The 27948-nt window shown below is 45.0% G+C and overlaps 1 protein-coding gene across 2 annotated transcripts; it reads left to right on the forward strand.

The window, feature by feature from the left end:
• LOC149838544 (SNF1-related protein kinase regulatory subunit gamma-like PV42b) lies at nucleotides 1–27552 on the forward strand. Of its 2 annotated transcripts, none has more exons than XM_090006656.1 (3): nucleotides 1–425; nucleotides 25388–25736; nucleotides 26980–27552. In XM_090006656.1, exons 1-3 carry the CDS (start codon nucleotides 34–36, stop codon nucleotides 27319–27321), a joined length of 1083 nt encoding a protein of 360 aa, XP_089862782.1. In that variant the 5' UTR covers nucleotides 1–33; the 3' UTR covers nucleotides 27322–27552. The 2 variants fall into 2 exon arrangements, with proteins under 2 accessions (XP_089862782.1, XP_089862783.1); XM_090006657.1 differs by lacking the exon at nucleotides 26980–27552 and adding an exon at nucleotides 26142–26471.
• Nucleotides 27553–27948: the final 396 nt, after the last annotated feature.

Genomic DNA, 27948 nt, shown 5'->3' on the forward strand with positions numbered 1-27948 from the left:
CGGGAAGGCAAGAAGGGAAGGAGAGAGAGAGAGATGGAGATGGCGAAGAAAGGCGGGGAGGTGAGGAGGGCGAGGGTGCGGGACTTGGTTGGTGCGAAGCGGCGGCTGGTGGAGGTGCCGTACACGGCGTCGCTGAGGGACACGGTGAACGCCATGGTGGCCAACGGGGTGGTGGCGGTGCCCGTGGCGGCGCCGCCGGGTCAGTGGATCGGGGCGGGGGGATCGATGATAGTGGAGCACGACCAGGTGACGGGGGAGGCCCGGAAGCAGTACATCGGCATGGTGAGCATGCTGGATGTTCTCGCCTACGTCGCCGACCACCCCGACGGCGAGCGCCTCGACGACCGGATGGCCGCTCCTGTCTCCACCGTGATCGGTCACTGCCTCGAGGGCCTCAGCCTCTGGACCTTCAATCCCAACACCAGGTGCGTCTTTCTCTCTCTCTCTGTGTGTGTGCCCCGATTCCTCGTTTTCTTTCTCTTCAGTTTAGGTTTTTTGCTTGCTTGGGCGTGTTTCGTTTTAGCTGGCATTCGCACTCCCGGAGGATGGAATTCCTGTGAGATGGTGTTATCGATTAGGAAATCTCGTGGATCAATTTCTTTAGTTAATTACTCGACTTCCGTGACGAGCAATTTGATGGAATGAGATTTCAATTCCAATGAAGTCCCTGAATCCAAAGACACCCCAATGGTCGTGGTTTGGTTTGTTGGGATTGGCTTGATGTCGGGAGTTTAATTTGGCGGTGGGTTCTGTAAATACCTGAATTCCAGGTTTACGTTCAGTTTAGAGTTTGCAACACTCAACTTTGATCCGGAATGCTGAACAATCTATTGGATGGATATCCAAGTTGAAGAAATTGTTCAATTAGGTATCCTGTCCTGGGTTGTGGGTGCTTGGTTTATATTGTGTGTTTGGAGTCAATGGAAACTGTATCATCATGGACGGTGAGCTCAATTTTTCTTAGTTCGTGAGGATCCCTTTTCTACTCAAGGTTGAGGGGACAAATTTCTCTGTTGCCACAGCAAAAACATTATATTGAGAGACACCATGGAGGAAGAGAGTGAGTTAATATTTTCATTGATTATGTAATGTGGCCGCTAGTGTCACGGGCCTATTTCCTTCAATGGGCCAGCGCGACGCGATGGTCCTTCCTTACGGTCGCAAGCCTACTTGTCAGCTCGCTTGCCAGTCGTGGAAGCTTGTAATCAGAGTGCAAGAGAGCAAGAGAGAATAGAGAGAGAAGAATTGCAATCACAAGAAGCAATCACAACGAGTGTGAACAAAAGAAAGCTCAACGCATTTAATTCATTCACAATTTTGCTCGAGGGCGATTACAGTTCAAGCATACGGGCTGCCCTTTCGGGGTATTGATTCACCTGAACCGGGCAGCTTACATCAGACTCAATAAAAGCAAAACAGACTCTAAGCGCAACTTTACAATGTAAGTCGAAAGGGAATATACTCCCCCCCTTCAAATCATGCGCCGTCCTCGGCGCCATCTTTTAATGGTAAGCCTTAACTTCAGCCGGATAACGGCTGTTCATTCGGAATGCAGACTCCTATGTTGGTTCCGCTGTTTCCTCCCACTACACTAGATATTTCTTCGCTTCGTCCAAGTAGTTGACCTTGTGACGAAGGATCTTACTGAGGTGCTTCTCAGACTGTTGTGCTGCCGGGGCCTTTTGCATAATGAGAGCGCGTTGTGGCACACTGTGTTTCAGATCTCCATCGTCTGGATGGAACTGCTTGAGGTTGCACACGTGGAACACCGGGTGCACCTTGAAGTCTGAGGCAACTCCAGCTTATACACCAGCTTGCCCACTGATGCAGTGAGGCAACCGTGATCGACCCTCATGTAATGGGTATCGACGTGGACACGTTTTTGGTGCAGCTAAAGGGGCGACATTGATACAATAATGGGGCTGACGCTAAGGCTACTCGGTCAGCACACAACCCACGTTCTTGGGTACCGATGTGCTGCAGGGAGGAATCAGTGTTGTTCCGTTAACAAGCTGCCGTGGCTGCTCCTTCAATGTACAGTCGTGCAACATATAATAACGCAAGAACAACGTGAAGCAAAGAAAGGCTCGGTTTCACGTATCCAAACAACAGGGGATTAAGGACTGGAAATGTTTACAACTTGATAATACTAACAGTGAAATTAAAAGCCACGACTAATAGAAAAATCAACAAAGCAATGAAACTGACAAAAGAAAAGGAAAACGCAGTAAAGAACGTGCGTCTGAAGCAAAGGCAAGAAGCTTTTTTCAAAAAAAATCCAATAGTCTGCTGTAGGCTGAATGTGACAGAGCAACGACAAAATAATCAAACGGAAGCAAAGAAATAACAATGAAAGTAAATGAAAATGAGACCAACAATAGACAGAATAAAACAAAATCAAAGGGAAGCTGCTGAAGAAAAAGGGCTGCTGCCAAATTCAATATTCTCTCCACCTGCACGCAACCCTAAGAAGTTTATTTAAAGGCTTCAACTGGATTTGGGTCTCGGGTCCGGTCCCAGACCCGAAACACGTCTCTGTGTTTTTGGGTATGGGACGTGCTCTGCATCATTGTTCTGGATATGCCCTGCATCATTCTCCTCGGGTTGGAAAGAAGTTGGCTCCGACGACTGATCTTCTCCACAGTAAGCATATAGATCAGACACATCGAAGATAGGTGCTTCCATTTAAAATTGTGATCTGCTCCTGACTCTGCAAACTTACCAATGACCACATCTCCAGCTTGCAAGTTGACACCAATAAATGAGAATTCATCATCATCAAGGCTGGCCACCCTATCATACCCACAGAGCGTTTTTCCAAAATCTACCGCCCCTTTCATTTTGCAACGCTTCCCTGTCTCCTTCACAACGTCAACTTCAGATTTATAACTTCTGATATGCTCAGCCATGAACATGCCACACTGTAATGAAGCTTGATTCAATACCAAAGAGACTTCTTGAATGCCTCCAAGATGAACATTAACAACCACAATTGTATCCAGACCCGTCCACCCGGGTCCCCTGTGCTCCCACTCGTGGGTTTGCCGCCTTATGGCTCCCACGCACGGGTTTAAGGGGGAAGGTTACTGCCTTCCCGGGTCGGACAAAGGTACCCGGGTCCCCAGCAAGGCCCACTGGGAAGCTGGGGCCCTGCAGGTTTGACCCACACTGTGGCGCGATTCCCATGGTGCGAGGCTACGAGCCCAAGGCTTGGACAGGACCCAGCGTAATGTTGTGGTCCTGCAACTCAGGCCCGACCAGCGACGCAGTTGCCGGGACCCGCTGCGCCCCTTGGCGGTTCGGTTGGAGGGTACCTGGACATGGGCGACCCGGGGTCGCTGCTGACTCGAGATGGGGAGAACTGCCGCAACCTGCATCCCTGTGCAAGGTTTCCTCGACACCTTCTCATCGCGTCGTGTGCTGGAGCGCCATCGGGGCTGAATCAATGACGGTAGTATCAACAGGGTTAATCGCGCGTGTGCCTAACTGATTCAATTGCATTGCGTGCGCATCCACCTTGGATTCAAGCACATCCATCCGCGCTTCGACCCCGTCCATATGCTTCGACAGACCGATTACCTCCTTTTCTAGGCATAGCATATCTTCCTGCATCTCCGTCAACTTGTTGATTAGCCGCTTCATGATCTCCTCTCGTGCCTTTCCGCTCATAGGACCGTTCCTCGCTTCTTGCGTCATGCCGTTGACGAAGGAGGAGGGGCTGGGCTTTGATACCATTTTGATGCAGTGGAACAACCGGCGTCGCGTGCGTGGTCTTGGCAAACGAGAACACGATCCACACGGTCGTGCGCTACTCAGCGATGAGAAGGACAACCACCACTTGACGCAGTGGTGGAAACTGCAACCTTCACGCACCGGCGTTGGTGTGAAGCCTGCTGGTGTAGTGAGGATGCCAATAGCCTTGTTAATGGAATGACGTAGGCTGTATCCTCCCAATGCACGACTGTGCAACACGATAATCCAATGGCAGCGTGAAGACAGGAAAGCTCCGATCAATGTATTCGAGCCATAATGCATTAAAAGACTGATAACATTTACAAACTGAGAGTACTAACAATGAAAAAGACAAAGACTGACAAAGATTAAATAGACTGATTGAAAAGGAATAAAGAAATAAACAAAACAGTAATAACGTGCGGCTGAAGCAAAAGTGGCAGTCAAACTTTTCAGAACTCCAGTGCAAAGAATCTAATATAATTAAACTACTGATAGGAAGAAGACAAAGAGGGAAAAAAATGCTGAAAGGGAAAAGTTGCTGCTGCGATTTTTTCAATGTTCTCCCCCCTGCACGCAACCCTAAGAAGTTTATTTAAAGGCTTCAATTGGATCCGGGTCTCGGGTTCGGTCCCAGACCCGAAACACGTCTGTGTGCTGTTGGGTATGGGACATGATCTGCATCATTGTTCTGGGTTTGCTCTGCATCATTCTCTCCGGGTTGGGAAGAAGTCGGCTCCGATGACTGATCTTCTCCATAGTAAGCATATAGATCAGACACATCGAAGATAGGCGTTTCCATTTAAAATTGTGATCTGCTCCTGACTCTGTAAACTTACCAATGACCACATCTCCAACTTGCAAGTTGACACCAATAAATGAAAATCCATCAAGGCTAGCCACCCTACCATACCCACAGAGCGTTTTTCCAAAATCTACCGCCCCTTTCATTTTGCAACGCTTCCCTGTCTCCTTCACAACGTCAACTTCAGATTTATAACTTCTAATATGCTCAACCCTGAACATGCCACGCTGTAATGAAGCTTGATTCAATATCAAAGAGATTTCTTGAATGTCGCCAAGATGAACATTAACAACCATAATTGCATCCAGACCTGTCCACTCGGGTCCCCCTGCTCCCACTCGTGGGTTTGCCGCCTTATGACTCCCACGCACAGGTTCAAGGGGGAAGGTTACTGCCTTTCCGGGTCGGACAGTGGTACCCAGGTCCCCAGCAAGGCCCAGTGGGACACCGGGGCTCTGCAGGTCTGACCCACACTGTGGCGCGATTCCCATGGTGCGAGGCCACGAGCCCAGGCCTGGGACAGGACCCAACGTAACGTTGTGGTCCTGCAACTCAGGCCCGACCTGCGACACAGTCGCCGGGACCTGCTGCGCCCCTTGGCGGTTCGGTTGGAGGGTACCCTAACATGGGCGACCCGGGGTTGCTGCTGACTCGAGATGGGGAGAACTACCGCAACCTGTATCCCTGTGCAAGGTTTCCTCAATGCCTTCTCGTTGCGCCGTGTGCTGGAGCGTCATCGGGGCTGAATCGACGACGATAGTATCAACAGGGTTAATCGCGCGCGCGCCTAACTGATTCAATTGCATTGCGTGCCCATCCACCTTGGATTCAAGCGCATCCATCCGCGCTTCGACCCCGTCCATATGCTTCGACAGACCGACTACCTCCTTTTCTAGGCATAACATATCTTCCTGCATCTCCGCCAACTTGTTGAGTAACCACTTCATGATCTCCTCTCGTGCCTTTCCGCTCATAGGACCGTTCCTCGCTTCTTGCGTCATGCCGTTGACGAAGGAGGAGGGGCTGGGCTCTGATATCATTTTGATGCAGTGAGGCAACCGTGATCGACCCTCACGTAATGAGTACCGGCGTGGACACATTTTCGGTGCAGCTAAAGGGGCGACACTGATACAATAATGGGGCTGACGTTGAGGCTACTCGGTCAGCACACAACCCACGTTCCTAGGTACCGATGTGCTGCAGGAAGGAATCAGTGTCGTCCCGTTAACAGGCTGTCGTGGCTACTCCTTCAATGCACAATCGTGCAACATATAATAACGCAGGAACAACGTGAAGCAAAGAAAGGCTCGGTTTCACGTATCCAAGCAACAAGAGATTAAGCACAGGAAATGTTTACAACTTGATAATACTAACAGTGAAATGAAAAACCACGACTAATAGAAAAATCAACAAAGCAATGAAACTGACAGAAGAAAAGGAAAACGCAGTAAAGAACGTGCGTCTAAAGCAAAGGCAAAAAGCTTTTTTCAAAAAAAATCCAATAGTCTGCTGTAGGCTGAATGTGACAGAGCAACGATAAAATAGTTAGACGGAAGCAAAAAAATAACAATGAAAGTATATGAAAATGAGACCAACCTATGTCACATGGGTGCGGGTGCGGGGATTCGGCACTTCCAAAAAACCCGGGTGCGGGGGTGCGGCAGGGGCAAAAATGTAAATATATATATATATATATATATATATAAGAGAGAAAATCCTTTACGAAAAAAGGATTTGAAAGGCAGCTGACAACTCCTGTCAGCAGAGAAAACCCTTTACGAAAAAAAGGAGCTGACAACAAAAAGGAGCTGTCAGCAGAGTCAGCAGCGGAAAGCAGAGTCAGCAGCTGACAGCAGAATTTTTTTTAAAAAAAATTTCACAGCTCAGCAGCTGACAGAAGCTGCTGTTTCAGTTGTCAGCAGATTTTTTTTTTTAAAATTTCGCAGCTCAGCAGCTGACAGGAGCTGTCAGCAGCTGACAGGAGCTGTCAGCAGCTGACAGGAGCTGTCAGCAGCTGACAGGAGCTGTCAGCAGTAATTTTTTTTTTTAAAATTTTGCAGCCAATTTCAAAGGGAAAATTTTTTTAAATAAAAAAATCCAAAAAAGAAAATGGACCTAAATGATCTTGGGTGCGGTCAACGCACCCAGGATCGTGTTGACCGCTCCCGCGTCGAGTCGCGTCGACGCGGGTGCGGCACCCTTTTAGCCGAATCCCTGTGGCATAGAGACCAACAATAGACGGAATAAAAAAAATCAAAGGAAAGCTGCTGAAGAAAAAGCAGTTGCTGTCAAATTCAATATTCTCTCCACCTGCACGCAACCCTAAGAAGTTTATTTAAAGGCTTCAACTGGATCCGGGTCTCGGGTCCGGTCCCAGACCCAAAACACGTTTGTGTGCTGTTGGGTATGGGACGTGCTCTGCATCTTTGTTTTGGGCCTGCTCTGCATCTTTGTTTTGGGCCTGCTCTGCATCACCCACCTTCTTTGTGATGGTGAAGGGTCTCTCAACCTTTTTTAGCAGTCCACGGTGCTGCCCGCGAAAGATGCCTGTGCGTCCTAGATATAACTTCACCAACGCTTGGTCCCCAACTTGGAACCCAGCGGGCCGACGATGCTTGTCTGCTCACTTCTTCATTCTCTTTGCCGCCTTGTGTAATAATGCCTTCCTCAACTTATTCTGTTCGTGCCAGTCGCGAACAAACTGATAGGCGAATGATGACCTTCTCTTTTTTTGTGCGACAAGAGTGTGCGGGGTCACTGGCTGCTGCCTTGTGGCTATCTCAAACGGGCTGTGGCCTGAAGACTCGCTCTTCTGCAGATTGTAACAAAACTGTGCTACGTCAAGGAGCTTCACCCAATTTTTTCTGATTGACACTAACAAAATGCCTAAGGTACTGTTCAAGTATCCCGTTGATGCGCTCTGTCTGCGGATGGAAGCTTGGTGAAAATAGCAAATCAGAGCCAAGTAGCCGAAATACTTCACGCCAGAACTTGCCCGTGAAGCGAGCATCGCGGTCACTCACAATGCTCTTTGGTATGCCCCAGTGCTTCACCACATGTTTTACGAACAATTCTGCAGTCTTCTCTGCAGGACACTCCTTAGAAGCTGGGATGAAGGTGACATACTTTGAAAAACGATCCACCACAACCAAAATAGAACTGAGGCCCTCTACCTTTGGCAGACTAACAATAAAGTCCATGAAGATGCTATCCCAAGGACGTTCTGGAATTGGTAGAGGCTCAAGGAGACCGGCAACCTTCTGGTTTGTCCCCTTATCTTGCTGGCAGATGAGGCATGTCCCCGGATATCCCTCAACGTCGTCTCTCATCTGCGGCCAATAGTAGCTGCGCTCAAGGAGTGCTAAGGTCCGCTCCTGACCAGGATGGCCGGCCCATAGTGTATCATGGCACTCTTTAAGCAGTTCTCGGCGGAGGCTTCCCCAACGTGGCACGAAGATGCGTCCCCCTTTTGTCACGAGGAGGCCATCCTGTAGCCAAAATCACCGAGTATTCCCTGCCTGCGCCAGAGAAACAAGGTGTTGTGCAGTCGGATCCTATTACGTACCTTCGCGGATGCGGCTCAGCAATGCACCCTTCAAGTGCACTTCAGAAGGCTCCGTGTGCGCAACTGCCAGTTCAGCCCTACGGCTCAGGGCGTCCGCCACAACATTGGTCTTTCCAACCTTGTACTCCAAGGCAAAGTCGAACTCAGCCAAAAACATCTGCTACCGAGTTTGTTTAGGCGTCAACTTCTGCTGTGTCTGAAAATAGCTCGTGGCCACATTGTCCATCTTGACGACGAACTCGGCACCCAAGAGGTAGTGCCGTCAGGTTCTGAGGCAATACACAATGGCGGTCATTTCACGTTTATGCACTCTGTAACGCTTCTCTGCATCCTTCAGCTTGCAACTCTCATATGCGATCGGATGACTATCTTATATAATAACTTCGCCAATGGCAAAGTCTGAGGCATCCGTGTGGACTTCAAAGGGTCTTGAATGATCGGGCAGTTGCAGCACTGACTCCCTCACTAAGGCTTTATTTAAGCCATCGAAGGCATCTTGACACGCTCCTGTCCAAAGTCTTACCCGATTTTTCTTTAACAAATCGGTGAAGGGCGCAACAATGAGGGAATAGCCTTCGATGAAACACCGATAATAGTTTGCCAAACCAAGGAATGACCTTAATTCTGGCACTTTGCTTGGCGGAACCCATTCGTGGATGACCTTTATCTTTTGCCCATCCATACGCAGCACACCACGCCCCACAACGTGGCCAAGGAAGTTGATATCCTCATGCCCGAAAAGACACTTGTCTCGTTTGACACAAAGGTCATTCTCCTTTAACACCTGAAACACTGTTCGCAAGTGTCCGACATGTTCCTCTATGTTGCTGCTGTAGATCACGATATCATCCAGGTAGACTACCACGAACTTGTCTAACTAAGGGTAGAAGATCTGGTTCATTAAAGTCGTGAATGTGGTTGAAGCATTTGTCAACCCGAATGGCATTACTAAGAATTTGTAAGCACCATAGCGGGTGACGCAAGTTAGATGAAGGCATGCGGTTGATCATATAACAAACACTGATAATCGCATCACCCCAATATATCGCAGGAACATTGGATTGAATCATAAGGGTACGTGCGACATCAATGAGGTGCCTGTGTTTTCGCTCAGCTATGCCATTTTGTTGAGAACAGTGTTATTAAAAACGCGCCTCAAGGCGCAAAAAGTGTGCCTCGCCTCAAGGCGAGGGGCTTTATGCCTTGAGGCGCATGAATAAAGCGCAAAAACTCCAAGGCGTGCGCCTCATACGCCTCGAGGCGCACGCCTCAAGGCGAGGCGCGCCTCAAAATGAAGCGTATACGCCTTTACTCCTTTACTGCTTTTGGTCAAATTAGGGTCAAAGCCCTATTTGACTAAAAGTTGGGGTATAAACAAAGAGGGCCCAACCCTAATTAGGGTTTTATTTTTGCATTTTGTTTCTCTCTCTCTCTCTCTCACGCAACTTCTCTCTCTCTCGTCATTCACACGAAGGCTCTCTCTCTCGTGGTTGAGCCCAGAAAATAGGTATGTTCTCTCTCTCGTCTCGTCTCTCACATGCATGTACTCTCTCTCGTCTCTCATGTATGTGACTGTGTGTATCACGCAACTTCTCTCTCTCGTTGTTCACACGCAGGCTCTCTCTCGTGGTTGAGCCCAGAAAATAGGTACGTTGTCTCCCATCTCTCACAAAAAAAAATCTACGATATGCCAACATAATGATGGTAGACACTAGCCAGCATTACGAAAACAATTATAAATTCTGAGAAAAATGTTGGCAAGCAACCAACAATTAGACCGCCCCATGCCAAGAAATCAGCTACCAGTTCGTAAATATTCTGGCGGTGTATAAGCAAGGTTCATGCTATAACTCTTTCCATCTCTGCTGTTTTTCATAAGACCAAAGCAAGAAAGTCTTGGATCACCATCCTGCAAGTAAAAATAAGAATATAAGCTGAAACACAGCCACAGCCATGTGTGCGTGCATGCCCTACTAATGTTCTCAGGAAATTCTTGACAGGAGAGTATTTAGGGATAAAACTCATTTCTCCTGGAAAATATTGTGAGCAAGTCGTGAAGTTGTATGTGCATCTGTGCATGCTCCACTAATGTTGGTCTCAAGAAATTCGTAGGGAGATTTTAAAATTCACTTCTCCTAGAGAAAAAAATTGCGAACAAATCAATGATGCTGTACAGGGACTCTGCAAGCTATAAACAAAGTCCAAAATTTCCAGCTATTTCCAGACTCTTCCAGTTGAGAGAAGGGCACGTTCTCTCAATTAAACAACTCAGACTAAATGGGACCAACAAACTTTTCTAATACAGGATTCTTGCTGCACTTGAGACAAGCATAGGTTATTTCCTGATCAAAGAGAACTCTGTATGCATTGAGATCATGATACAATGGATGACCTTCACTACTACAATAGTCCAAAGCCTCGCCCATATAAAGAGCAACTCGTAGGCGCATAGCCCACTCAATTGTCTTTGTTTCCCCTAAAACAAAACAAACAAACAATCATGAGAGAGCATCAGAGATGAAAACCATCTTGAAGATAAACTCATTAATAGAGTTCTAAAACTAAGAGAATACAACAAATATCACACACATACACACACAAAATTAACATTGCAGTGCCTAAAATCTGTGTACTTTTGTATAGTCCTGCAGTACACAAATATTGAAATTTATGCTTGACATCACAAGTGGGAAAAGATCACTGAGTATACAAACCAAATTGACATGGATTTAGAATAGGGATAATAAATAAACACGAAATTTTGAAATTAATTAAATATCCTAATACACACTTTTAATCATGGTTATTTAAGCCATTGAATTTATCAAAGCACATTAATCATTGAAATATCAAAAACTATGGAAACATAAAAAGAAGCAACAGAAGTTGCTGCAGGAAGAAATATGCTCTTTAAAATGACTGACTTCTTGAAGTAAGATTCTAACCTGACATCTAGGTTTCCTTCCAATGATGGTAAGAGATCAAATAAACAGACATCAGTTTGCTTATTTGTAGGAAACTTGAGCTTATGCTTCCTAAATCCTAGTTATTGGAGCTCATGCCTGTACTCTCTCTCGTCTCTCACAAAAAAAATCTACAATATATGATCAACATACTGTTACTCTGTCTCAAGTTTGCATTCTGTTGCTCTGTTTTATTATTTAAATATGTTGATTCATGTTGGACTGTTACTCCCTCTGATCTTTTAAGCTGATTTTTATATTGAATTTAGATGGGAGATAAATACTTTCTATCTCCCCCTTTTAGTTTTTCCATGGGTTCTTTCTTTCTTCTTACTTCTTTTCTTGATGCTATTTTTTACTCTCATTTTGAAGAGTTTGAGTTGTAATTATGAATGTTAACACTTTCATTTTGAAGAGTTTTGGATAATTATATTAACATTTGGTTGTTAATGTTAACATGCATTTTCTAATTATGACATGATGTTGCTAGTTGCATTTTGTTGTTAATGTTATTTTTTTATTGAATGATTGCTCATATTTTATTTCTTAGATACTTACATAGATCAAGTTGTTGCATTAATGTTACTTTTACATGTTAATCTCATATTTTTTTCGTATTTATTTGAGATTTTTTGTTTTTTGTTGGTTGTTGCTTCATCAATAAAGCATTTCTTATTTATTTATAATGTTAGATAATTTTTATAGTTTTTTTTTAAGTTTTAATAAATTTTTTTTTGAGGCTTACGCTTTGCGCCTCGAGGCTTACGCCTCGCCTCAGATTTTGGTGGAGCGCCTCGCTACGCCTCAACGCTTTTCACAACACTGGTTGAGAGGAATAGGCACAAGTAGTTTGGGGTTGAATACCATGGTCTTGATAAAATTGCAACAAGGCTTTGGTTTTGAACTCAAGAGCATTATCAGTGCGAACAATCTTGACAACAGATTTAAACTGAGTTTTTATTTCAAGAATTAAGGATTTGATAATACTTGGAACTTCAGATCTTTCTTTTATTAAAAACACCCACGACAACTTAGAAAAATCATCAACAATAACAAGATAATATCGACACTGAGTCCTGGTAGGAATCTTACTAGGGCCCCATACATCTGCATGAAGAAGTTCAAAAACTTTATGACTGGACTGACTCTGACTAGAAGGGAATGAACTCCGATGATGCTTGCCCAACTGACATGCTTTGCACTGAAATAATGTAGTAAATGGAATTTGAGGGAAGACATAACAAAGCTTTGACAATGAAGGATGACCAAGACGGCGATGCCACTGAACAAGACTGGATGAGTGTTCTACTGAAGCATAAACATTGCCCACTGGATGATGTAGGAAGTAGACTTCATTTTCTTCATAGCCTCCACCAATCTTTTTCCCCGTCAGCAAATCCTGAAAATGACAACCCATTGGGTCGAATATCACTCTACAGTTTAGTTCTTTGGTAAGACAACTAACAGAGAGTAAACTTTGAGGGAATGAGGGAGCATGAAGAACATTTTTCAACTGCAGGGAAGAGGATATAGAAATATTTCCCTGACCAACAACTGGTGAGGAACTTCCATCTGCTAATGAGACTCCTCGATGAACAGTAATATCCTTTAGATCTGAAAAGAAAAACGAATTCCCACACAGATGTCTGGATGCACCAGAGTCAATAATCCACTTACTATCATTCAGATAAAGATGATCCCCTGTTGAGTAGGCCACACCAGCTACAGGAGAAGAGGAGCTTGAAGGACGACAAACTATCAACTCATCATATTCTGCTCGACTAAAGGTGATACTGTCACTTGCAGAAGTGTTATCATTTGCATTTGCTACCTCTAGTGTAGTAACATTCACTTTTGGAACATTAGGCTTTGATGCAGAAGAGGTTGGCCGTCCATGCTTATCCCAACAACGATCTTCTAAATGTCCAGATTTTCCACAGAAAGTACATTGAAGTTTGCCTCTGCCTCCCATACCTCTTCCACGACCTCGTCCTCTAATAGTCTGAAAATTTTCACGTCCATAACCTGATGGGATAGCTAGAGCAGATGACTGGGACATCGGTTGAGATTGTGGAAGAGAAATCACAAGTCTACTCAGACGATTATATGCATCAGCAAGAGTAGGTACATCGGATCTAGTCAACATTTGGACTTTTGCAACAGAGAATTCTGAAGATAAACCTGTGACAAACCGAGCAACCATAGTCTGTTCTTGATGATCCTTGTGCTGCGAACAACAAAAAGGCCTAAGGGCATTGAGTCTTTCAAATGCTACTTTGACGGAGGCATAATACTGAGCCAAGGTCTGATCTCCTTGCTGCAAATTATATATCTCCTGTTCGACTTGCAGGATACAACTCACATTAGTCTCTTGAGAGTACGTATCTCAAAGGTTGTCCCACATCTGTTTGGCTGTATTATAGTAAATTAGACCATCTGCAATATGAGGTTCGACACTATTCATGATCCATGACATAACGATGTCATTATCTTCGTCCCAAGTAATATATTTTTCCACCTTTTCATTTGGTTCAGTTTCCAACAGAATATGTTTTTTACGATGTCCAGATACCGACATCATAAAAGTTCTGGACCACCTGGCATAGTTAGTTTCATTCAATCTCACTGAAGAACCATACGAGAAGGGATTTGCAAATGCCTTATACTCCCTAATAGCATCATTTTTAGAATCAAGTTTCAAAGCTTCACCCATACTGAGTAGTATTAACAAGATAAGAGATATATTTGATGCTAATACAGCTGCAAAAAAAAAAGGCTCACTTTCTTAATCACTCAGATTTTGAATCTGGGATGTTCATCAAGCACACGGTAGTTGACACAGGAACAACGTGTTTGATGATCACGCGTCAGCCAATTCCACGACCACATAATACTGTTTCACCATATCAGAAACCAGTTCACGCCAGCAGAGCAAGAAAAACAGTGTGTTTCACGATCATACGACAACCTAATTCACGGTTTCATTAGGTTATTCAACCCACATCAGAAGCAATTAAAAATTAGATCAGAAATGTAGTTCTGAGAAAACCAGAACAACATCGAACACGATCTCCAAGGACAAGATTACTTTGTTCAACTGCATACGACACAGACATCCCACGACTGCTTCATATAAAAAAAAACTTTCACGATCTGATATGAGCAACTGCACACGATACAGAAATCACACCGGCCTCCAAAAAAATTTTTTTAACACCTGCTCCTACGAAACATGATTTACGGCAAGTCAACAAAAGAAAAAATAATTTTCCCGACATCCAAATCCTTGGTCTGATAGAAACACCCTACTCTACCGCAATCGGATTCAGTTGACACGCTGTCACGTGACCCAACTCTGCCGCAACCAGATTCAGTTGACACCACCATCACCGTGACCTTTAGATCTGGTTACAGATCTGTGTCATGACACAGATCTGTAATCAGATCTATGCAATTAGAAGAAGAAGAAGAAATACACACACCTCTTTACTGTATATAATTTTTTTTCGAGCCTTTTTGGTGTAGGTCGATCACGTGCTCACGCTCCCGAGATCCACGACTCTATACCATGTGGAAACTTATCTGAGGTGTGCCAGAATCGAGGCAGAGAGAGAGAGAGAGAGAGAGAGAGGAGAAAACTCGTTAAATTCTATTAGGGCTAATCTCCTTGTTAAATAGAGAGACGCCACTATAAAAAATTACTTACAAGTCCCTCTTTATTTATGAAATATCAAATAACCTACCTTTTAGAAAACTTACGCTTAAAACCTCAATAGGACAATTAATTTTAACACATATATATATATATATATATATATATATATATATATATATATATATATATATATCCGTGTCCCCGTGTCCAAAAATTTTGAAATTCAGCCGCACCCGTGTCGCACCCGCACTCGCACCCGCACCCGCACCCATTTGATATAGGATAGGATCCAACCCATATAGGCTGCCCAACTCTAGATCCACTTTGGTGGGACGCCCCCCCTTGGACTCCCACTTGGCTTTGGACTCTCCTACATGGCCCCCCCCCTTGGTCTCCCACATAAATTAAGAGTTATTTTTTCTCATTTACCCCTAGTGTAGCCTATAATAGCTTATTGTTTCTTTAATGAATTTTTAAGAGGTTTTTCTCTCAAGAGTTCATTCTTGGTTCTGGTTTGTGCTTTCTTCTGAGGGTCAAATTGCTCTCCCTCCCTCGTTCGTTTGCCATCTGCCATCTTTGGTTTGTCGGGACGAATTGCTCTCCCTTCCAGCTGCACCTCCGCCACTGCCTCTAACCTCGTTGCCTGTGTCCGCATGGTGAGACTCTCTCTCTCCTTGCTGTTTTGCCCCTTGGCCAAATCCCTCTTGGGACTCGCCCAAGCCCGCACGGCCTCCCTGCCCTACTCGACTCCCCTGATTGTGTCCCCCACCGAACACGCCCTTTCCTCCCTTCATCACTGTGGTTGTGTCCCCTCCTTTGGGACACACCCTGCTGCACACCGCCCTAGGCATCCCCTCTGATCGTGTCCCTGCCTTGAGACATGGCCCAGGGCCCTTGCCTAGCCGCACACCCCTGCAGATCCGTGGTGCCTCCACCCCGCTTGCTCCCCTCTTCAGTGCCTTGCCCCGCTCCCTGCGCCTGAATTCGCAGAACCGACTCCTACGAGGAATCGGACACTGACAAACATCACCACTTGTGACAATCATATCATCTACATACAAAGGGAATATACATTTTCCTTTATTTGATGATGATACAAACAAGGTCGAATCATGGTGACTTTAGTCAAATCCCAATGACTTTACAACTGTGACATTTAAGAAACAGAACATGTTGGCTACCTGAAACAGATTTTCAGATTAATGTTATTAAATGTGTTTATGCACCTTAGACATCCACTCCTGACATTTTAATCTGATTGCACCTTCCACATCATTTTCATCAAAAGGTGCTGTTTTGTCATCCTCAATCCAAATGACAGTAACCCCGTCAGCTTAATTGGAAAAGAAGTGATTAGTTTTGTTTGCCATAGATGCAGGTGCCTATGATGCTAGGGAGATTATTTGTACATAATAAAGTTTCAGTTATCTCATGTTGTGAGGCAAGCGAGGAAGCTTGTTTCCAAGCAACCACGTTGGTAATTTAGTTTAAAGTTTGTAACCTAGTTGATGTGTCCTACTGCTATTTGCTGAAAGTAAGGACACACTGATTAGCAATTGCTTTTATGAAGAAATGTTTAGATCAGCTCTAGGAGCTAGAGCACATCAGCACTGTTGTCACTGTTATTGGTGGCATTTTGAAAATGTCATTATATTAATGCTCTAAAATAAAAAAATGATTTAAAAACTAAAATATTACGGTATTTTAAAAATATTGGATATTTATATTTATCGTGATAATATCAGGATATTATCATGATTATATCTTGATGCAGCTGCGTTGGAGAAGGAGCGTAAACTAATGACCCACCGTGAATCGGTGGCTGAACTTCTTTATTAATTCAGAAAATTCAATAAAAACAATGGGAAGTGCAATAACAGTAAGGAAAAAAAACAAAGGAAAAAAAACAGCAATCAAATGAAGAATAGAAAAAAACTGCAGAAGAGAAGTCGGCTGGGGTTCTTTTCAATATTCAATGATCTTCACGCAACCCTAGACAGGCCTCTTAAAGACTGTCTACTGGACCGGGTCGTGGGTCCAGATTTGGATCCGACCCACGATCCGGTTCGGTCTCTCTTTGCTGCTGGTTCTGGGGCGTGCGAGCTCCACCACGCCTGACGTATGTGCGCAAGGGTACCTCCCTGCGTTGCAGTTCCGTCCCTGCAGGTGAGTCATATTCACGGGGTCTTTCATCTGCCCTGTGTGGTGGATCGAGTGGCACGATGGGCCCAATCGGGTCCTGCCCTGCATCATTCTCCCCTGGTTGAGAAGAAGTCGGCTCTGTCGACTTGTTGTTGCCACAGTAAGCATATAGATCAGCCACGTTGAAAATAGGGGAAATATGCCAATCATCGGGTAGCTCAAGGAGGTAAGCATTCGAACCTAACCGCTGAAGGATCCTAAAGGGGCCATACTTCTTAGGACTTAATTTGCTATAGGTACCTACGGGAAAACGCTCTGGACGCAGGTACACCCAGACAAGTTGACCAACTTCGAAATGGACATCACGACGACCCTGATCTACGAAAGCTTTGTAGGTCTCGTAGCTTTCAACAAGTTTGGCCCTGACTTGTCTGTGAATGTCACGCATATATTCAATGGCATCAAAGGCATCCGGAGCGGGAGTTGAGAGATCAGACACAGGGGCGAGGTCAACGACATGGGTGGGGGACCGACCATACACTACCTGGAACGGAGATTTACCAGTGGACCGGTTAATGGAGTTGTTATAGGCGAACTCGGCTTGAGGCAAAACAAGATCCCAAGTTTTGACATTTTCGCCCACTAAACTCCGTAACAAATTTCCTAAGGTGCGGTTCACAACTTCGGTTTGGCCATCAGTCTGGGGGAGTCTGGGGGTGATACGCGCTACTGAACTGGAGCTTAGTTTTCAACAGGGTCCATAACGACTTCCAAAAGTGGCTCATAAAACGCGTGTCGCGATCGGAAGTGATTGTGTGAGGTAGACCGTGGAAACGGGCAACATCTTTGAAATAATAGGAAGCGACTAAAGATGCATCAGTGGTGCGTTTGCACGGAATAAAGATAGCCATTTTGGAGAACCGGTCAACAACTACTAAAATTGAATCAAAACGACGTGGTGTGCGGGGCAGGCCCACGATAAAATCCATGGACACATGCTCCCACGGTCGTTCAGGAATGGGTAACGGGGTGTACAGACCACTATTCTGACGATGACCCTTGGACACTTGACACACATGACAACCTTGGATAAACTTGACAACATCTTTGCGCATTTTGGGCCAAAAGTATCGTTCATCTAAGAGAGCGAACGTCTTATCATGCCCGAAATGCCCTGCTAACCCTCCTTCATGTAATTTAGAAATCAACTGAAGCCTGAGGGAGAAATTGGGTACACATAATTGGTTACCACGGAAGAGGTAACCATTATGAATACTAAAACGGGGGTCGAGGTTGCGAGCGGAGGAGGTGCACCCTTCCCAGACTTTGTGAAAATCAGGGTCCGTAGGGTATAACTCTTTGCATTGTTCAAAACCTATGACCTGCACCGACATAGTCATCAACAGGCTGTTCTTCCTACTAAGAGCGTCAGCCACCTTGTTCAGGGTACCCGATTGATGCCGGAGCGAAAAGGTGTACTCTTGCAAGAAGCTGACCCACTTGGCATGACGAACACTCAACTTTTTCTGACTGTTCAGGTACTTCAATGCCTCATGATCCGTGTACAAGACAAATTCCTTATAAATGAGATAATGCCTCCAATAACGAAGGGCTTGTACAACGGCATAAAACTCCACATCGTAAGTGGAATATTGGCACCTGGCTTGAGTCAGCTTCTCGTTAAAGAAGGCGACAGGCCTACGATTCTGACTCAAGACGGCGCCAATCCCCACTTTAGAGGCATCACATTCAACCTCAAAGACTGCACTAAAATCGGGGAGGGCTAAGACAGGGGCACTGGTCATTTTGTCCTTGATGATCGTGAAGGCTTTGCTAGCCGCTGGCGTCCAATGAAAGCTAGTACCTTTTAGGCACTCCGTGATGGGAGCCATAAGGGTACTAAAATTCCTCACGAAACGTCGGTAAAAGGTGGCTAACCCGTGGAAACTACAGATCTCTCCTATAGTCTTTGGGGTAGGCCAATCGACAATCGCTCGGACTTTAGCAGGGTCGGCCTTGACGCCATCAGAAGACACAATAAACCCTAAGAACACGACACTGGATGTCATAAACTCACACTTCTTGGCATTGGCATACAATTTTTCCTTTCACAAAATATCTAAGACTTGACACAGGTGACTCAAATGATCAGACAATGAAGAGCTATAGATCAAGATGTCGTCAAAGTAGACGACAACAAACTTCCCAAGACACGGACGCAAGACTTGGGTCATCATGTTCATGAAGGTACTGGGGGCATTAGACAACCCAAACGGCATAACTAACCACTCGTACAATCCATCACGTGTCTTAAATGCCGTTTTCCACTCGTCTCCCTCGCGTATACAAATCTGATGATATCCGCTTTTTAAATCAATTTTAGAGAAAATGGAGGCCCCGGATAACATATCAAACATATCATCTAAACGAGGAATGGGAAAACGGTATTTGACTGTGATGCGATTGATCGCACGGCTATCGACACACATGCGCATGGACCCATCTTTCTTAGGAGTGAGTAAGGCAGGCACGACACAAGGACTAACACTCTCACGAATGAAACCCTTTTGCAGTAATTCCTGAACCTGTCTTAACAACTCAGTGTGCTCGGAGGGGTTCATGCGATAAGCGGGAAGATTGGGTAGACTCGACCCGGGCACAAAATCAATGGCATGCTGAACCACCCTTGTCGAAGGTAATCCATCAGGAAGGTCATCAGGCATAACGTCGCGGAATTCCTCGAGAAGAGGGGCAACAACAGCGGGAATGGACACATGCGAACTCATCACTGGCTTAGCCACCAGGGCATAACAATAGCCATCTTCCTGGCAGTGGTCCAGGAAAAGCCGGTATGAGAGGCCTGCGAGTCGGGGGACTCGCTCGGGTTTGTCAACTGTGGGGAAACCTGTCTCCCGGATAGGTAGAAGGACGATCTTATGGCCGTTAAAGATAAAAGAGTAAGTGTTCTTGCGGCCATCGTGAGTGGTCTGGCGATCAAACTGCTAGGGACGTCCCAAAAGAATGTGACACGCATGCATAGGGGCCACATCACACCACACCTCATCGTGGTAGTGTTCCCCCGTGGAAAACCGGACTAGGCAACGCTGAGTGATGGGAACCTCATTTCCTTTCTTGAACCAGGCCATCTTATAGGGTTGGGACAACTTTTCGGTGTTGAGTTTCAAGGTAGACACCACACTCTCAGATACCATGTTCTCACATGCTCCGGTGTCAATGATGACATCACAAGCGTGACCTTCACAGTTACATCGAGTCCTAAAAATGTTATTCCTTAGCCATTTCGATGGGGTCAATTCTCGGGGTGTGGTCAACACATGACGGATGGACAACAAACTTTCGACGTTGCCGTCGAACTCTATAACTCCCCGCTCATCCTCAACCTCCACTAATGAATTGTCCTCACTATCACTCTCACTTGCAGACTCGACAATCCCTTCAACCAGGTGGGTGTTCTTGCTCACGGTCGGACACTTGGACGCGACATGTCCTAACTCTTGACACCTAAAGCAACGAAGGGTCGACTCAGTAGGTTTGGTTTTGGACCGGGTGTGGAAAGCTGGACCTGACTGGTCAGGTTTGCTAAGGTCGGTCCTAGGTTTTGAATCACTAGGGGAGCTTGCTCCCCTGGTTGGGAAACTCGGCTTGGGTCGGCTAGAGGGCTCATTACGGGTCGTCCTATATTCCTGCCTCCGCTTCAGCTTGTCCTCGATGTTCATGGCATAACTGCTGGCTTGATCTAATGTTTCGACTGTGACACAACTAAAATCATCAGAGATAGCAGGGCGGAGACCCGAAATGTACCTCGTTACCTGCTGACGAGCTGTTTCCTCGATCTGCACACGCAGGGAAAGACGATGGAACTCCGCGGTGTACTCTGCTACAGTTCGGGAACCTTGGCGCAGGGTCAGGTATTCCTTGTAGGCTCGTTCGGCGTGATCCGAAGGCACGAACTTTGACTGCATCAGTCTTTGCATTTTCTCCCACGACTGTACGCGCTCTAATCCCTGCCGCTCCCTTGATTGTTGTAGCTCCACCCACCATGTCTGTGCTAGGCCCCTCAACCGTGTAGAGGCTAACGAGACACGACGATGTTCAACAACTGTGTGATAATCGAAGAAGAACTGCACGGCATAAGACCAGTCGAAAAACTGCTCCGCGTCGAATCGCCCCGCAAACTCCGGAAGATCCAATTTCACGCCATAGGTGGAAGAGTGGTCTGGGGGTCTCTGTTGTCGCGGTTCCACCATTCCTGCAGGATGCTCGTTCCAGAAAATGTCGTCGTCCCAAGCTGCTTCATTGCCCATATGGTGGTATTGTTCGCCGGGATGCTGGTGCTGTCGAACTCTCCTGATGGGGGGTCGGCGATCAGGGCGCGCCGGTTCCTGCTGACATTGCCTCGGTAGGGTTTGCCCGTGGGCGGGCACCATCTGCTGCCGATATTGTGGTATTGGAATGACGGGAAGTCCAGGGTTCGGGGGAAGGTTCGGTTGAGGTTCTGGTTCCGGACGGGTAGAATTGGTATAATATGGTTGTGGGTTAGGAATATGATGTTGGGCCGGATATTGGGTTGGGTTTTGGGTCAGGTTTGGGTAAACGGGTTGGTTTGGATTTGGGTTTGGGTATGGGCCTTGGGGGGTATATGGATGGGTTGACTCGCCCGACGGAATGTGAATCGGGCCCACTCCTATACTACTCGTCGGACCCAGATATGGATGGGAGGGATCGAGGTTCGAGTTTTGGGGATAATAGGCTTGATCTGAACTCGATCCCCGATCCAAGAGATTATGGGTCTGGTTCTGACCCGGCTCAAATCCAAACTGGAGCTCCGTCCGGGTCCGATATGGGTCTGGGTCGGTATTGGATTCGTTTTGGGGTTCGAAATTAATGGGTTGGGTTTGGTTCGGGATGAACCGCAAACCAAACCCATTTGGATTGGCTGGGTAAGGGGGTTCGGATCCTGGACCCGCTCCCAGGGACCCAAAGGATGGTCCCCGAAATCCAGGCCTGGGTCCTGCTGAAAACTGTTCCGGCCCGGACCCTCTCGGGTTCGGACCCATCCACACGGGTCCACCAGGTTCCGCCCGCTGGTTGGTCATCGCAATGTTTCTGCGTGCGGGACCAGGAGGGAGAAACAACTCTTTCCGGGGTCGGGTCGCTGCGCTGGGGCTCGCAGCGGGGTCCTGCGTGCTGCTGGGTTCTTGCGGACCCAACCCCACCTGCGGCAGACCCACAGGAAACCGCACCCTGGGCTGGGGTGCACTCGGACCAAAATTTGCGGCAGGACCCGGCGTGTCGCTGGGTTCCTGCAGGTCCAGCCCTGCCGGCGGCATAGCCCCCATGACTCGAGGCCAGGGCAATACTGCACCAACGACGTGGGATTGCCCTGTCCTAACTTCTTGGTTCAGATGGGGGGTACCTGCTGCGTGTGACGCTGTGGCTGTCGAACCTGGGAATGGAGGAGGAAATGCTGATTGTGGGGCAGCAACACCGTCGGGTTGACAGGACGTCGGCTGGACTGCTGCCACGTCTGCTACGACCTTCAGTGCACCCTCCAGTCTTTGCCTTGAGGTCGCAGTGGGATCCACCGGCGACTCAAGGGCAGCGACCCGGCCTTCGACCCCATCAAGTCGCCGGGATATGGTTGCCACGTCCCGACTGATGCGCAACACATTTTCTTGTATTTTTGTCAACACCTCCATGACACGCAGCATTGGGTCTTCGCTGCTCGCCTTCTCACGCGCTTCGCCTTGTACCGGATCGGTTCCCTCCTCAAGAGCCATACCGCTGATGAAGTTGGAACGCCCGCAGCTCTGATACCACTTTGATGCAGCTGCGTTGGAGAAGGAGCGTAAACTAATGACCCACCGTGAATCGGTGGCTGAACTTCTTTATTAATTCAGAAAATTCAATAAAAACAATGGGAAGTGCAATAACAGTAAGGAAAAAAAACAGCAATCAAATGAAGAATAGAAAAAAACTGCAGAAGAGAAGTCGGCTGGGGTTCTTTTCAATATTCAATGATCTTCACGCAACCCTAGACATGCCTCTTAAAGACTGTCTACTGGACCGGGTCGTGGGTCCAGATTTGGATCCGACCCACGATCCGGTTCGGTCTCTCTTTGCTGCTGGTTCTGGGGCGTGCGAGCTCCACCACGCCTGACGTATGTGCGCAAGGGTACCTCCCTGCGTCGCAGTTCCGTCCCTGCAGGTGAGTCATATTCACGGGGTCTTTCATCTGCCCTGTGTGGTGGATCGAGTGGCACGATGGGCCCAATCGGGTCCTGCCCTGCATCATCAGGAAGATCTCGGATTCTTATGATGATAATGATTTTAATGATGCTTGATCCTCTCTCTCTTTTGGAGACTATGATGATGTTAAGAACCTTGCAAGACATTATCAACTTGGAATTTTGATCCTTACTACTAATCACTCTGATATGTAGTATTTTATTGTTTTGTGACTTTTGTTGGTTGTGTTTGTTAGTTTCATTGTAGTTAATTGTTCGTGAAAATTTGTCATGTTGTAGCTTGTTTACATTTCATTTTTTGTGATTTGCTGCTATTTAGGTAATATTTGTGATTTGCTAGTTCTATGATATCTTGTCTAATGGGATATTTAAGATCAACAATTTGTTGGATATTTGGGTTGTCTATCATGTTCTATCATATTAGGGCTTCTTTGCCTAAGATATATTTTTTCTTATTTTTTCCATTTTTTGTGCACTAACCTTGTGTGTGTGTGTGATCATTCTCCTCAATAGATGCAGTTGCTGATCGTCTGACCAAATAGATGGTAACTGAGTAGACTGATTGGAAAAGAAGTGATTAGGTTTGCCATGGATGGATATGCCTCTGATGCTGGCAAGGTTGTGTGGACATAAAAAGCTTTCAATCTTAACATGCTGTATGGCAAGCCAGGGTGCTTGCTTCCAGTCAACCATGTTGGTGATTTAGTTAAAACTTAGTTGATGTGGCCTTCTGGTATTTGCTGAAAGGACAGGACACACTGATAAAAATTTTCTTTGTGAAGAAATGTTTGGATCAGCTCTGATAGCTAGAACAATGCCTGTGTGTGTGTGTGTGTGTGCATGTGTGTGTGGTGTGTGTGTGTGTGTGTGTGCGCGTCTGCACGTGCCTGTGCCTGTGTGTGTGCATGCACACGCACAAGGCTGTGTTTCAAGTGAGGCCGTCAATGGGACAGATCTGCATAGAATATCCAACCTAAACCTGTGTCTAGGTATAGCCTTTGGATTATGTGGATTAAGTTTGGGCTTCCATTTTCTTGGCTTGATGCAACCCGACATTGAACTGAACTCAACTAGATGTTATATGGGCGGCTTTGGGTGCACACACATGGTTTGGATATCTGACCCATTGACAGCCCTAGCTGCAGGAGATGTCCTCTAGTGCTGTCATTTTTTGAAAAAATGATGAAGCAGCTACTTAACTTTTTGATGCTCAAATAATTCATCATCTGCTCAAATAATTCATCATTTTGAATTCAAATAACGCAAATTGTTTCAAGCACATAAATGTATTATAGTTATTTATGGTGGAAATATCTTCAGTAACAGATCTTCGGAAATTGATCTATTTAAAATGTTTTTTTCTGAAAATTTTGTCTTTTCGGGTATTTGCATGATAATTTGTTCTAACACATTTCTTTTCTGTTTATGGTGTCTTTGATGAACCCCAACATTGCAATATTGGGCATGCTTGGCCTGTGTGTGTGTGTGTGTGTGTGTGTGTGTGTGTGTGTGTGTGTTGGGTAAGTTTTCATTACATACGATTATTAGTAAGAGCTAAGATATTAACATTTGAAATGTAAGTCTAGAATACAGGAAGGCTTTAATAGTAGTAACCCTTTTCTTCCCCCTCTTTTTTTTTGCTTAAAAATATGAAGCTGCATGGCCTGTTTCTCTTCTTGCCAAATAGGAAACAGTTTCTTTCCCTCTTGTTTTTTCTCTTCTTTTACACAGTCATGTTATCTAATATGAAAATGACAAAAATTGTAACATCCTCATGGTAGAAGCTACAACATTACAGTTTTAATATATTCATAGGTTTTAGATGTGTGTTTCTTCAATATTTTTTCTTAAATCAATTCTTTTCAATTGTCCTGCTTTTCCATAGTTTTCTGAATGTTGTCATGTTTCTTTGTGCATGTCTCTTTGTCATGGTGGTTCTGCACTAATTAATTTGTTACATTGTTATGCATGGTGATCATGAACAATTTCTAGTTTTCCGTTCACGAATACTCTGGGAGGGTCATGTTCATTGTTAGGGGAAACATGAGGGATTTCTGGTTTACATTGATCTATATTTGGTTTATGAGTAGATATTCAAATATTATGGTATCAACAGTTTCCCCTTTTTTAGTCATGGAATAATTATTTCCTGAGTGTTACTGTTCTTTTTTCAGCTCCACTGAGCTTTTAACGTGCTATATGGTAATTGGCAAAAGATGGCTAATGGTTAGTCTTATGATTCCTTTTCATATGCAGCATCGTAGACTGCATGGAAGCATTTAGTAAAGGCATCCATAGGGCATTGGTTCCACTAAATAGCTGCACAGATGACATAATTGGTGTAGAATTGGAAGAATCATCACCTGGTTATCAGATGCTCACACAGATGGATGTCCTTAGTTTCTTGAAGACGCATGAAAATGATATTGAGGGCATCATGTCAATTAGCATCAGCAAATTGGGTGCCATCCAAGAAAATGCGTTTGCTGTTCCAGGCCACATGAAAGTCATGCAAGCTGTTAAATGTATGAGGAGTGCTTCCCTAAGTGCTGTTCCTATAATTGAAGCTCCAGAGACTACTTGGACCAAGCCAGATCTTATAAACGTATGCCTTCTGTTTCTTTGTATTTGGCCTTCTATTTTTGCTCTTTTTGGAAATGTTACCTGTGGCCTTTTGTTCTCCTAGTTGGATTTGTCTTCCAATTTCTGCTTGTGATTGTCACCTTTTGTTTTGCTTGTAATTTATCTTCCCCATTTAACAATGCTTAGACATTGACATGCTGTTCTATTTTTACATCCATAAAACTACACATTCTTATTCATTCATCTGACTGCGTATAACATACAAAAATTGTTGGCTTTGTGATGATCTTTTATTATCTCATACATAATTATTGAACTATGTTTTGAATTTGAATGCGGATTTTCTAGATAAAATTAAGTCAAACTTAGTGGCTGTTTAAACTTTAAATATTTATGCTTGCTGAATTGTTCAGTAGTTTTGTCTCAGTTGACTGGCATCATCTTTATGCAACTTGTCATTGACGTGCGTTACCTGACTTGGTGATTAGAACACAATAAAGAGAAGCTCTTCTGTTGGGAGCATGCTCCAAAAAACAGTTCTCGCTCCATCGGGTCAAGAATTTGTATGGGGATTCTCACCCTTAAGAATCTGGCTCGTGAGGTTAGAACTTGGTCACAGACATGTCCTTAACTTCTTCACCATAGATGCTTCTCCAATATGAAGCCCATTATTGATTCCCATCATATGTTGCCATTTGCAAACTGAAGATTTGGCTTCCATCAAAACTTTCTTCCATAATTTGCTGGTTGTTTTTGCTCAGCCTGTCAAGGACATGACCTTGCAGGTATCATCCAATCCATCAGATGAAGATAATCAGTCAAAAGTTGATGCTTATGTATAATCTTATTAAAGAGGATACTTGAAATTCTATCTCCTGGAAGCAATACTAGTGAAGTATTTCTGTTTGTTGGAGCTACAGCTCATCATATGTAGGCCGTGCAAGAGGATACTTGTTTGTTGGAGCTACAGCTCATCATAAGTATTTCTGTTTGTTGGAGCTATATCCTGGATTTTTGCAATGGATAACTTTATGGTACAATTTTGTGAATGGTACTATTTATGTAGGAATGATTTTTTCTTGCTGTGCATGAGAAATCTTGCTGTGTTAGGGTTGAGGATGTAGGCTTTCCAAGGAATAGAATATTGATCTTAGCCATTTCAAGGAATCAAGTACTTAGTAAGAGTTCCTGCATATGTAGTTTTATGTGCAATTCTTTATGATATGGTTTAGAATTTACGGTAACTTGATTCCAACATTTTGCAGGGTAAAGGGAAGAGACTTGTGGGGACTTTTTCTGCAACTGATCTAAGGGGGTGCCCTGTCTCTCTGCTGCAGTCATGGTTGTCTCTCTCTGTAGTTGAATTTACTGCCAAGGTATCAATGGGTACAAGGGTTGGGTGCATTGGCGAAACTGATTCCAGCCTGAAACCAAGGCCGCTCATAACCTGTTATGCTGAGTCTAGCCTTAAGGAAGTATTAACCATGGCTGTGGACCACCATGTTCACAGGGTTTGGGTTGTGGATGAACAGGAATCGCTGGTTGGGCTCGTGACACTCACTGACATGCTGAGAGTTATTAGGCCCTTTTTTCTGTCTACTGATTAATCATTCTGGACTGTTAATGAGAACTTTCAAGGAAAAAAGGTACTCTTTATTCTCTGACAGACTAGGCTAGGTTGACTTAGATGAATGGCTAGGGTATGAATTCTCCACCATTCTTGTGTGTTGGTTCTTAATTAACTTTATGAATTCTGTATTAAATATTTAGAAAAACCTTGTTTTTGGATACACAATTTTCCTGTAAAATTTCCATGTGATTAAGTGCTCTTGAGCTCATACTATGGTTGTTGGTTCCATCACTGCTCTGGAGAATCTGCCAGTATTGACTGCTTCACTGCAAGCCTCTATGTTTCTCTCTAAAAAAAAACACTGCAAGCCTCTATGGGTTCTTGCTGGATTTTGAGGCACTTTTTTTCAAGATTCATTATGTAAAAATTGCATTGTTTCAATTCAATGCCAATGGGCCAGAATTTTGGAACCTGATTGTGAGAAATCAGATGTGGGAGTCACCTTACTATCGTAGCAAGAGATAGAGAGAGAGGTAAGAGGGAAGAGAGAAAAAAATGTTGGGCGGCAATGATGTCTTCTCCCCTTTCCATTGATATTTATATGTTGTACGAGTGGTACAATACAGTACAATAGTACAATACAGTACAATATGCTGTACAATAC

The sequence above is a fragment of the Nuphar pumila genome, chromosome 5, assembly GCF_984573655.1.
Source record: "Nuphar pumila chromosome 5, dmNupPumi1.hap1.1, whole genome shotgun sequence".
NCBI classification, from domain to species: Eukaryota; Viridiplantae; Streptophyta; class Magnoliopsida; order Nymphaeales; family Nymphaeaceae; genus Nuphar; species Nuphar pumila.

What these genes read in the sequence shown, in the direction of transcription:
- LOC149838544 (XM_090006656.1), top strand. Translation starts at nt 34, where the DNA reads ATGGAGATGGCGAAGAAAGGCGGGGAGGTGAGGAGGGCGAGGGTGCGG. An exon ending in ACCTTCAATCCCAACACCAG is followed by an intron (nt 426 to 25,387) that starts GTGCGTCTTTCT and finishes TTTCATATGCAG; the next exon opens with CATCGTAGACTGCATGGAAG. An exon ending in CCAAGCCAGATCTTATAAAC is followed by an intron (nt 25,737 to 26,979) that starts GTATGCCTTCTG and finishes AACATTTTGCAG; the next exon opens with GGTAAAGGGAAGAGACTTGT.